Raw genomic sequence first — 13,114 nt, 5'->3', positions numbered from 1 at the left:
GCTTCAAATTTTGGTATGTTATTGGCCCTTAGTAGCCGAACGTAGTTAAATTACCGTAATGTCGAAATCGACCTGCGTGACCTTGTTTCAGAGGTCAGGGGTACTAACTGGGAGAAAAAGTCTCACATAACCCCACATATGGGGTATCGTTGGAAAGGTCTTGATGAGAGGATTAAGAATATGTATACTTTGTGGGGTCCTGGATCACCCCTCGTAGTCCAGGGGCAGAGAGACAAGAAATCTCGATTCTCCAGAATTTAACACAGCCGTAGATTGCAGGCTAATAGGACAAATATACAGAGAAACTCAAAAATATTCTTCTGCCCCTGGAGCACGAGGGGGTGATCCAAGACCCCACAAAGTATACATATTCTTAATCCTCTCATCAAGACCTTTCCAACGATACCCCATATGTGGGGTTATGTGAGACTTTTTCTCCCAGTTAGTACCCCTGACCTCTGAAACAAGGTCACGCAGGTCGATTTCGACATTACGGTAATTTAACTACGTTCGGCTACTAAGGGCCAATAACATACCAAAATTTGAAGCAAATCGAACCAGCGGTCATTAAGAAAGTTAGCATTAAGGGCACTTTGTCGCAATTTCGACCAAAGTCGGTCTTCCTACAAAGTACCCTTCGTTTTTGAGCTAGGAGGTCCGGACCACCGGCATTGGACGCAGAATATAGGGTTTCTGTAGGGTTTTGAAGAGGGATAGATAACATTTCATAAACACGAACAATATATAGAAAAAACGAAAAAAAGGGCAAAAATTTTCAGGTCAAGGGCATTATAAATTTTGACCTAGGGGGTTAATTACTTCATGTCAGTAAGAACGACCTCATATAAGAGGCCCATGCCAAGCTTGGTCAAGTTATCTCTTTTGGGGGCCGAGAAAAAACTGACCCAGCGCAGGGGTCCTTTGGGGGCGTCTGGGGGCGAAGGGGTGGGGCAATTTGACTAAAAATTATTTTTCCGATTTTTTTTGCCGGGATGTGAATCCATTTCGGGTACTTATTTTTAAATTAAAAAATACAGTTACAGTCAATGTATACCATTAGCGAGAGCCCATCATTTTAGATTTGAATTAAAATGTTAAGTTAACGAAATTTTGAACTTACTCTTACGAGAACAAGGAGGTCAAGGGGTTAGCGTTGCCATTTTTAAGCGAATTATAGAGTTTTTCATAGATCTAATTATGTAACATAATGAAAACCTTAATTTATGTACTACATAATTTATGTACTACTTTCCGTATACATTTCGTTTATATAATTAAAGTACATAATTCAGAAAAATAAAGAGTTTCATTAATTGTTTATAAATTCCAATGTCTTTTAGCTCAAAACTCAAATATATTAAATTTTATTTAATTAATTAAACTAGAATCAACATGTTGACCCATGTGAGGCGGAACTGTGCCAAGGCGCGCGAGACCGGGCTCGACGTCAAGTTCTTGACCGAACAGAAAGCCAAGGCTGAAAACAAGAGTGGAAAAAGTGTCGTGATTCCGGACGGTGTAGAATGTCCAGTCTGTGGCAAAAAATTTAGATATATTCGCAAGTTGGTGGACCATCAAGCAACCCATGGCACGGGAAAGTGGACCTGTGAAATTTGTGGGGTTGGATTTCGACACAAGGGAACCGTGGAAACCCATCGGAGAGAATTTCACCCGGAAGTGTTGCCCGTCGAGTGTCCCGATTGTGGGAAACGATATAGGCTCGAGTATGTCATGAGAAAACATCGAAGACTTGTTCATGGGGTGAAAGATGAGGAAAGGAAGTTGGCTCCGATTACTACTGGGGATGAGGGAAAGGGGGGAGTCCTTTGTGGAACAGTGGTATGTGAGGAAGTTGAGATTTTAGTGGAAAGCTGTAACGACTATGATGTGAAAGATATGGACCCATTAAAATTTTAGTGGTTGATTTAAATTTTCACACGTGATGTTACGTCGTTTATTGCCCGCAAATTTTGTATTTATATGCCAATAAGAATTTGTATCGAGTTTGCCGAAATAAATTGACTTGAAATAAACGAAACCCTGAAAACCTTGTAATAAACCAATTACCAGGTTACCTTGAAATAAACGAAACCTACGAAAACCTGATTGGGCAAATTTAGTGCATGGATTCCCCTTGATTTTACCATATTTGATCCAACGGAGACTGGAAATTATGCCGAGTACGACCCAGACATCGAACCATTCCCTGTCCGACGCTCCATCAAAATAATTAGTTACCAATTTGAAACATTGTTTAGTTTTTCCGCTACGAATAAATTTCCTTTTCGCGCTGTGCTTCGTGCCCTTATAAATTCCGCGCCAAACGTGCAAAAATTAACCATCATGGATAACTTCTACCCCAGCCTGGAAAACTGTGGGAAGCTCGAGTCTCTAAAGTTCGTGGGTTCCAAAATCACGGTAAAACCTCTCGTGTCGTCCGACTCAGCATTACGTTCTATTTATATTCAGGTGCACTTGTAGGCGGGTTTTGAATTTAAATTTCTGTGTCCCATCTTGCGTGTATTCAAATGGCGATTTTGAAACGTATTCAGCCATGTGCGTTTTTAAGAAGAGTAACAATAATTTGAACCGGAATTTATTACGACAAAAAAAATTGATTTCGATCAGTTTAACAGTGTTTGTAGAGCTGATTTTTCTGAGACCGAAGGGGGCGGTCTCCTCCTCCCCCAGTGGGAGGAGCTCAAAGTTATAAAAAATCGCTCCTTCCGTCTGCGATTTTTAGCTTAAAGAGGGATCAATATTTTTTAATGCGGTTTTCGCCAAACGTTGCCTAATTTTTTCCCCTATAACAGTTTTCGAGCGTTTTTTGAAATTCTCAGACATATTTTTCCAATGTGAGACTAAAGGTAGCGAAAGGTCAAGTCTCACATAACCCTACAAGTGATACACCGTTGGGAAGGTCTATCCTCGGCGCGAGGATTCAAAAAATTTATACTTTGTCTTGTGTATGATCACTCTCGTATGCTCCAGAGACGGATAAATGATTTAAGTTCTATCCCATCTATTGCTATGTTGGTCCCCAATCTAATGTTGTGTTAAAGTCGGAAAGGTGGAAAATTCGCGAAATCGTGAAATTCGTTTTGAGAACTTCAAAAAACGCTCGAAAACGGTTGTAGACAACAAAATTAGGGAACTTTTGGTGAAAACCGTATTCAAAAATATTTACCCGTCTAGGACGTAAAAATCGCTGACGAAGCGATTTTTTTCCAACTTTGGGCTCCTCCCACCCGGAAAGTGGGCAGAGTTGAGACGCGAGACTGACACCGTCGGTCTCAGAAAAATCAGGTCTACAAACACGGCGAACCTGATCCAAATCAAATTTTTGTGTCTTAAAACATTCCGGTTGAAATTATTGTTACTCAGAAAGAAAGAATCGATAATTTTTACTTTGAGTATCTTACGAGATATAGAGGTTAAAATTTTGATTTTTCTCTTCTCTGCGAAATTAGAAGTAAAATAACTTTAAAAAGTAAGTAAAATTATAATTTCTAACCGCATTTATGAAGCTCAGAAAATTATAGATTTTTACGATGCTTCTGCTTTGTAAAAGTGCTGAATCGGTTTCAAAATCATCATTTGAACAAGTTGGCAAACAAAAATTTAAATTCCAACCACTTTCTTCTTTTAAAGGATGAAACATTCGAGGAAGGCAAATTGCTCGGGATGATTGTCCAAGTACAAGACAAGATTTGTGATTTAGTCATTGGCACAGGACAAGATCGGGACTATTATGTGGGTCCGATTCCTGTCACGGGATCATTTCGGCTCCCATATCTCCCAAATTTAGAAAGTTTAGTAATTGATGGAATCCAATCATTTAACAAAATTGGACCCGATTTGAATTCAAGGTTACTACCAAAACTGAAATGTATCTCACTCCTGGAAAAAAATGAAGGAGCACCCGTAACGATGGAAGAATTCTTGTCGAGCATAAATCCTTCGCACAGAATTGTGGAAAAATTGCGTCTACAATTCATAAAGAACGTTAGTTCACCCGCGATACGGAGGATGGGCAGGTTGTGGCCGAATGTGACGCAACTTACGGTGTACATCAAGCCAAGTAGATTTCCATTTGATGAGAATTTCAGTATCCCGGACATAATTCAGCCGTTTTTCTCCTGTTGGGAAAAACTTGGCCAGTTTCACGCTGAAATTCAAGTTGGACGTCACTCCGCGCGACATTATACGGCAGCTATAAAAAGTTTAGCGGGATTTTTAGGTTGGACTATTTGAACTATTTTTAGCTAAATTTTGGCCGAATTTGATTTAATTATGGACTCATATAGGCATCAAGTCTATGGTGGTTGGGTTCCCGTTATCACCTGGCGTAAGCACATTAGATCGAATTACCGACTGGAATTTCCTCATCTTGACAAAGGAGCTTAAGTCATTTACATTTCAAAGGATTGGGGTTTGACTAGACAAAAAATATATATTGGCAAATTAGTGGGAAACTCACAAAAATATTTTTTACATTTTAGTTTGACATCCCCAACATGGAGGCAATAATTCGGTTGAAAGAGTCTCATCAGCTTCCAATACGGTTTAAGGAATGTTGCTGTTCAAGAATGGGGGCGAGTTGGGTGACCACTTTACAAATCCCGTTGGATACGTACGACATAGACTTTTGAGATTTTTGCATGTAACCGAGTTGTTTGTGTTCATTCCGGAAGGAAGAAATTTTATGAGAGAAATGTGCGAGATATGCACTTAGCTTTGTAATATGTATAGATTTGGAATTATTTGTCCACTCATTGTATAGTTTATTGTGCTGTGGTAAATAAGTAACTGGAAAATGGGATCTCTATCTGAAGAGTGAAGAAATTTTTCTTGTACACAGAAATAAAAGTTCGAGCTGAATAAATAAGTTCTTAATAGGAACCTATTCAGTACTAAATAATAATTAATCGGATCAAAATTTTTTCATAAACACAGTTTCATTTCATGTAAATATAGAAAATACAAAATGTGATTTTTAAAGCACGACTGTATGTTTGTTTAAGTGACACTAACAATGCGATGGTGTGAAGTGCAACTCTCCGATGTGGTTGAAATTTTGGAATTGAGTGGTCCAAGTCAATACAACTAACGTTTCTTGAGGCAGTTTGTGCGATGGTTGGGATTTGTCGCAATATTTGAGGTCGAAATTGAAAAACGGAGGATTTTTTCCTTTTGAAAACTATGGACGTGGAGTTTGCCTCCTTCGCTTGGTAAAAATCGCCCGTTTTTCAACTTTGATCTCAAATATTGCGACAAATCCCAACCATCGCACAAACTGCCTCAAGAAACGTTGGTTGTATTGACTTGGACCACTCAATTCCAAAATTTCAACCACATCGGAGAGTTGCACTTCACACCATCGCATTGTAAGTGCGCTGATAACTTGTGCCCATGTATATACGGTGGTGGTCGTGACGAATGGGTTGGCGTTGGGGTCAGGAATAGTCACTTAAGGATGGTTTATTTGTCGCACAATTTCATAATAATAAGTAGTTTTTAAAGAGTTCATTCAAGGGCGACAACCGGCGCCCCCTGACACCTGGCGCCCTGGACAATTGCCCTGCTTGCCAACCCCTAGTTTAGGGCCTGACTGTGAGATTTCATTCCATAAATAACTACGTCATTAAGTTTGTAACAAATTTGTAACCAGAAGGACACCGGAGAGTAACAGGGATGCCTTTGATTGCTTCCGTGGTGTCGGAGTTGGCAGCGTCGTTGCTCCGTTCCAGGAAAGAAATTGGGTGTAGAAAGCGTTAGAGATGGTATTGAATCGTTGGAAGGCGTCGAAAGGGGTGTGACTTGGGATTTGCATAGTTCTGCATTTTTTCTAATACCGTTTTAAATACGACCACGCCCTTTGGGGAAGTTTGAAGTAGAACATTTTATCCAACTTCTGGATAAAATTGGTGAACACAGTGTTACCAAAACTGGTCTTGGATCATTACTGACTAAACTGTTTTACCATACACGTAGCAAACGTTATGAACCAGTATAATTAAAATACCAAGAGGTAGCATGTTTCATGCAAAGAAATCAATACTTCCTGCAAAAAATACAGGATTCCTAAAAATGTTTAAAATAAGATTGTTAATTTGAAAACCTTTGTATTTCCCCAATTTTCCACAACTATAAGAATTTTGAAATGTATTTTATTCTAATTTTCGACCCAGTATTAAAGAATGTAGACTACATGCGTTTAGCAATGTGATTAAAGTGTGATTGTGATTAAAATGTTTAATTCTTTCGGATTTTTCATTAAACTGGATAGGAAATTGGGTTTGATAAATAAGACTCGATCGATGCGCAACTACAAACTGAAAAATTGCAGAGTATACATATTATTTTTCTTATTTTCCTCTAGGAGATTATGCCCAATAATTTGTATTTACGACGTAGTCAAACACGTAGTCTTTAGAAAGTAGTCAGATATGCAAAGAAAAATAATTGCGATTTCGCTATTGAAGGGAGCCACGTCCACTCTGCTCGCCCCCAATATTTCGGGAACCGGCGAGAAGAGGATTGGCCAAAATGAAGCCTGCGTACTCCACTAAGTGGAGAAGAAACGGAGAAGACGCGACCCCAAAACTCCCCATCCTAAAAAAGAAGAACTCACTCTCTCCTCGGCTACAGCCACATCGATACAAATTTCGGAGTCGTCTCTTCATCAAAAGTTTCCGGACGCCCTCTGCGTCCCCTCATTCCTCCGAGAGTCAAAATTATTACATTAGATATTTTCGAGTACAATCATAGATTATTAAGTAAGACATTTTCTAAAGTAAAGTTTGTCACATTGGTGCGCTACGCTAATAAATATTAAAGTTACATGTCAAAAGGACAACTTTCGTGGTGTAGAAATAATTTGTGAGAGCTACAGAGATCATCCTATTTTGTGAAAGACCGTGCATAGAACCGGGGGTGCATAAGTGAGTCACTTATATAAAAACTCTGGAGCCGAAGTGTCGCCGAAACGCCTTTTCGCCAAGCAGCCCTACCCTTTGAACTCGACCCCTGTGGGAGTTGCCGTCGTGGTGGTACCTCGCGGAAATCCATCCCCCACACTATACAATCACTCTAAAAAACCTGGCATGAATTCTTTACTGGCCGAAGTACCTTTATTTCTGATTCTAATAATGAGCATTACCGCAATAATGAGCATTCTAATAATGAGCATTAATGAGCATCAAAGTCATGCTGTGATGATGAAGACATTTCTATTTCTATGTTTTACGAATCGGGTGGGAAGTTATGACCAAACCAAAGCAAGCACGGAGTCGCTACTCTGTCATATTTTTAACCGTGTACGGATAAATAAATTCAGGCAAAAAACTTACTTCTATCACAAAATAACAACGGACCCAATCCAATCTTTTATTGGTATCGATTTGCAAGTAACGAATATTGTAATTTTTTTATAATTGCTCTCCAAGTTGCATAAAATATTTTCAAAGTAAATCATATATCATGCACATGCCATGATTGGTGTAAGGTGGGAATTTTTGAGTATTACTCAACAAAATTCTCATCCAACCCTTGTTAAACAAGGGTTGAATGAGAATTTTCGGATGTAAATCGACATGAAATCATTTTATTAAATACGTGGGAGGAAAAACGGCTCCTTAATCATTACATAAAAATTTAGACCGTAAAACACTGGTGACGATTTGTGTCCAAATTATTCAGAGTGGAATTTTTTTTTGGACGTCCAATGAACCGGCATGGACTCCGATGACTTAAGCCTTTCAGCGCATTCATAAATTTTATAAACCTTGTCGACCATTCGCTTGCACTTCTTTGTCATTATTCCTGCCAGTCGGTGTACCATTTTATGGTGAACTCGACCACCCTGGGATTTATTCGGATTTTTATCAGAAATAGAAAAATGTCGGATCTATTTTTCTAACTCAACTGTAGCTGAGCAATTGCAATTTGCAACACCACATTTTGGAGATCTGTGATTTTGGCGCACTGTGTTACAAAAAAATTGTAACGTGATTTCTAATAATTCTAATTTCTTGAAGATTTCAAAAAATATATACTAAAACTTACCAAAAAAATTGTTACTTCTTTAATTTATCAGATAGGGTATGGTCGGAAAAGACAGAAAATTATTGAAAACGCATTTATTTACATAGAAAAATGTCATTGAGTTGGAAAGAAGTAGTTATGTAGTCCATACGATTGGCAAGAAACATCGGAAATAAAAAGTCAATATCTCAAACCGTTCAAAAATGAGAACACAAAATTCAGAACAACTCGCAAAAAGTATTTGCCACTACGAAAATGTGTGCGGACGCGTGCGGAAAAAGATTTCTGACCACTTCAAAAGTGAAAAAATTTGTCCGGGGTCAATTTGCATAATTTTAGATATGTATGAGGAAGGGGGGAGTGCTAAAAATAAAAAAATAAAATGGCCGCCCTGCTCTTGTGATGACCCCCAAAGTGATACGTAAAGATCAGAAGGAATTCAAAAAAGATCCTGGAGTATCTGAGCGAAATTTGATTAACAAATTGAAAATTGCTCAATCAACTTTGCATGACATTAAAGCAAAGAAGTTGGGACTCAAGTCTTATAAGGCCATCTCTGCACCGAAATACAACCAAGGTCAAGAAAACGGAGCCAAGATCAATTCTCGGAAGATTGCTGAAAAAGAGTAGCGCAAAACACGCCCGTCATTAACGAAACCTACTGTCCGATTGATTAAAATGAGGTACCTGGGATAAAGTACTACTCATGCACTAATAACAAAACAGGTCAAGATTCATTTAAATACAAACCCAATTCCAATATTCCACTCGGCGATAAACGATTTAACATGCAATTCAGATAGGACAAGTGAACAATCCCCAGACATTCCACCCACATAGGACCGATTGACAGATTTTGGGGTTTATGCAAGAAAGAATATAGTAGACGAACAAAAGCAGCAAAAAATTTGAGAGGATTCCGACAGATATGGACATATATCTCAAAAAAGGTAGCAGAAAAGAGTGGCAAAGAACTTATGTATAGGGAGGGCGCGATAAAAAATTCGCCAGATAAAAAGAATGGGGGTCTATGGTCCATACGAACCTTACATATGGACCTTACGAAGCAAAAAATAAATAGCTTAATCCTTAACTTATAATTTGTGAAAATTATTTAAAATTAATTAAATTATTGCCGGTTTTACAGGAATTTTCAAAAATTTTCTTTCTTTTCTGACCATACCCTATTTTACCAAATTTCTTGATCTTGTATATGTAATTGTACATAGTTGCATTTTTGTAATTTTCCTGATAAAATTGCTGCCAGATAAATTTAGACTTGATCACTTGATGATTTAACCTGAGAAACACGTTATGCAAAGTTGTCACTTTGATTTCGATTTAAATAACTTTTAGAGACTTTTCAGTTCTACCTTGGGTAGAACTAAAATTAGCAAATTATATTTTTTGGAAGATCCAGATTTTGCCTAAATAAACTTTAAAATATTTTTTTTTAATCTCGCAGCCCTGCAACATTTTATACACCAGTTCCATCCGCTACACGCAATTCCCTACAGTCTCTCTTTACAGTCTCTCTTTGGAACCATGTAAATCAGTTAACGGGTTTTCGTAACAAAGAACGTGAAAATATTTGTAAACCTATTGATCCTGTACATGGGGTACCTGTAACTTCCTCTGATGATATCAACCATGTCTTAGCTAGACAGTTTGTTATCAAGTCTGATAGATTAATCCCGGAGTCTACTTTAAGGGAGAATATGGTGAAATATTTTTCTGAGGAAAGTGAAAGTGAGTTCCCTGTAGTTAACGTTAAGGAGGTTGAGAAAGCGATCATGGATAACGCAAAAGATAGCCCCTCTGATTTATTTGTTCCACTTAAAGTTATCAAACGTTGTAAGGAGACTGTAGCGATACATTTAACAATATTTTTTAGTATGCTATTTAATCTTAGTGTAGTCCCACAGTCGTTTCGTTCAACTGTAGTCGTACCTATTTATAAAGGCAAAGGAAAGAAGTTGTGTCCATCTAGTTATCGTCCAATTTCCATGATTAATGTTTATTGCAAGATTTTTGAGAGACTATTGTACACACGTTTATGTTATAGGATTGACGCCAAATTGTGTAATCAGCAGCACGGTTGTAGGAAAAAGCGCTCTTGCCAAACTGCGCTTGCTGAATTTACGAACTATATCTACGCTGTCCTTGATAAGAAGAACGGGTATTGTGTGGCAATTTATTATGATGCTCGTTCTGCGTTTGATAGTTTGGATAGATCTATACTTATTAATAAGCTAATGCAACAGTTTAATTTACACCCGAATTATGTAAGTATATTATATAACTATATGAATCAAAGAGTATTTAAATTTAAAGAAGGTGATAAGTACTTTGATAACCCCACGGGCGTGGTTCAGGGGGCAGCTGGGAGTGGTTTGTATTATTCTGCATACCAGAATGACATATGCGAAGTCATTACTATTCCATTTCTTCTTTATGTAGATGATTTGGTTATTTATCTAGCTGGTAATGATCTTGATGTACTAATGAAAGCAATTACTGAGCAAGCAGCAATCGTTCAAAACTGGTACAACGTGAATAACCTTAGAATTAATTATTCCAAAACTAAATTCCAAATTTTTAGTAAGCCGCGATGTCCTGTCCCCCCCCCCTCTTACTATAACCCGATTGTTTTAAGTAATGGTGAATCAATTGAGTGTGTAACCGTTTTCAAGTACCTTGGAGTGCACGTAGATTCCAGTTTAAGTTTTAGTGATCACTACAATTACGTCACAAAGAAGGTTTCCAATAAACTAGGGTTTTTACATGGCGTTAAGCGTCATCTCACTAATAAGGTTATGGCAATAATGGTTAACAGCCATATTCACTCAGTTATGGATTTTTGCCTTGACATTTGGGCAATTCAAACTGACGCTCAATTGGATGCAATACAACAGAAGGTTAATTCTTTTTTAGTAAAATTTTTGTATCCCTCTTTGGTAAAAAAGTTTCGTACTCGGAAACACACGCGTTTCAAGTTAAATGAGCAATCAATTGATGTTAATGATTTATTAGTACAATTTAATCTCCTGTCTATTAAAGAACGGCGTGACTTATTTTTGTATAAATTTGCGTTTAAAAAACTTTTGAACACGGTTAGTTCGTCGGCTGAGAGGCGTACTTGGCCTTTGTTATCTGTCCCGTCTTTCACTTATGCGCAAAAATCGATACACTACAGAGCAGTTAAACTTTGGAACAAATTGCCGAGGGATTGGGACCCCAAAATGGGGTATAATAAATTTGTACAATCATGTCGTGAATTATTAATCAATAGGCGATCGGAGTATTATTATTATTTTTGACGTGCGAGTTATGACAATGTAGTTAGATATTTAGTTGTTATTTTTGCTCTTTTATATAGTTATAGCATATTGTGTCATGGTTTGTAAACCAGTTATTGTTAACTGATATCCATTTACACGTGAATAAAAGATGAAATGAAATGAAAAATCCCTAGTATTGCCAGATAATTCCAAAAGACTCAATTGGCAGCAAAATAGCAAATTTTATTCATCACTCAACAATTAACCATTTTTTTAAATTCTAAGCGAATATTTTATTCAAGTACATAATATTTAAAGTATTTAGATGGCCTAGGAGCATTATACCCATTGTTGGGGTAGGTCGGTTAGGGCTTTTTTTAACCCAGGGTTTTTAAAAATGGTTTTTTATATTTTCAGGCTAATAATTTAGAGCAAAAATTGCGCTTAATGTTTGAAATCGAGCTAAAATCAAAAAGTGACAGCGTTTTCAAAAATCCAGATTTTCAATGATTTTTTAAAAATTCCACGGGACATGCCATGGACGAAATAGTGTCCGTTCTGGAAAACGCTACAGTACGAGTGGGCTTATTCTAAAAAGGTGAATAATTTAAAACAGGCCCGGTCAAGATCCGAGATAACCACCTTACACTTCTAGTAGCTACCGCCGCTGGTCGGGCTATCTCTATTAATGAATAGTCTGGTCACCCCACAAAGTACACACACCTCTCCATTGTTAGTCAACTACATATGACTTTACTTTTATTGGGACTATGTAACTGTAAATTTTCTAAATAACTGGCAAATGGAAATTGGCTTAGGTATTTATCTGTTTATAGAGAGAAAACACTTATCCGAAAATGAAAACGTAGATTATAATATATGCATATAATTCCTTGGTTTTGTTGTATAATATCCCACTAAATAAAATTGATTGAAAACATTACTAATAATTATCAATGTATCTAGACAGGAGTAATTTGGATGGCCTACCAATCATAAGTATTTTATCTCAAGCTGTAAATTTTATCGGTTTAAATTTTTGTTTTAATCGTTGCTAAAATATGATAGAACGACATCAACTTTCCGTACCCAAGTTTCTCCAAGTCAACCTGCCTTGCCGGATTCCGGCCTCTCTCTTTTGCAATATCATTGTGGAGATTTAAGTAAAACCATTTCATCAAATCGTTAAATTCAGTTTTGCTGTGGGCATCAAAACTCCAGTTTTTAAAATCTGAATGCATTTTAGCCTTCCCCCAATTCATCCCTGATTCCCTATGTTCACCCCAGTATACGGACCATTGATCTGTGAGTGCGTCACATGTTAGAGAGGACAAATGGTTAAGATTTTTATCACCAACGCCAATTAATCCTCTTGGTTGATGACATGCGTGATGTTTCTTCGTGCTGTCTTCATTTTCGTCGTGCCCAGCCTGACCCCAGCATAGACTTCCACACCAAAAACAATGTTCCGTACATCCCATCAGCTTGGTTTGGTTAGGTTAGGTTAGGTTAGGTTAGGTTAGGGTAGGGTAGGTTAGGTTAGGTTAGGTTAGGTTAGGTTAGGTTAGGTTAGGTTAGGTTAGGTTAGGTTAGGTTAGGTTAGGTTAGGTTAGGTTAGGTTAGGGTTAGGTTTAGGTTAGGTTAGGTTAGGTTTAGGTTAGAGGTTAGGGTTAGGTTAGGGGTTAGGTTAGGTTAGGTTAGGTTAGGTTAGGTTAGGTTAGGTTAGGTTAGGTTTAGGTTAGGTTAGGTTTAGGTTAGGTTTAGGTTAGGTTAGGGTTAGGTTAGGT

At 37.6% G+C, this 13,114-nt stretch overlaps 2 protein-coding genes across 2 annotated transcripts; one reads left to right on the top strand and one right to left on the bottom strand.

The window, feature by feature from the left end:
• The first annotated feature begins 1,392 nt into the window (after positions 1-1,392).
• On the top strand, positions 1,393-1,917 carry LOC110862826 (zinc finger protein 16-like). The gene has a single exon (XM_022112034.1). It carries the CDS (start codon positions 1,393-1,395, stop codon positions 1,915-1,917), a length of 525 nt encoding a protein of 174 aa, XP_021967726.1.
• A 9,642-nt stretch (positions 1,918-11,559) lies between these two features.
• LOC110862836 lies at positions 11,560-12,814 on the bottom strand (the record flags this gene model as incomplete). The annotated part of the gene is given in 1 exon segment (XM_022112044.1): positions 11,560-12,814. A coding segment is annotated over 1 exon segment (456 nt), but the record flags the coding sequence as incomplete, so codon positions are not given.
• Positions 12,815-13,114: the final 300 nt, after the last annotated feature.

Source organism: Folsomia candida, unplaced genomic scaffold (assembly GCF_002217175.1).
Source record: "Folsomia candida strain VU population unplaced genomic scaffold, ASM221717v1 Fcan01_Sc071, whole genome shotgun sequence".
Taxonomy (NCBI): Eukaryota; Metazoa; Arthropoda; class Collembola; order Entomobryomorpha; family Isotomidae; genus Folsomia; species Folsomia candida.
This window is presented reverse-complemented; position numbering and strand designations above follow the sequence as displayed.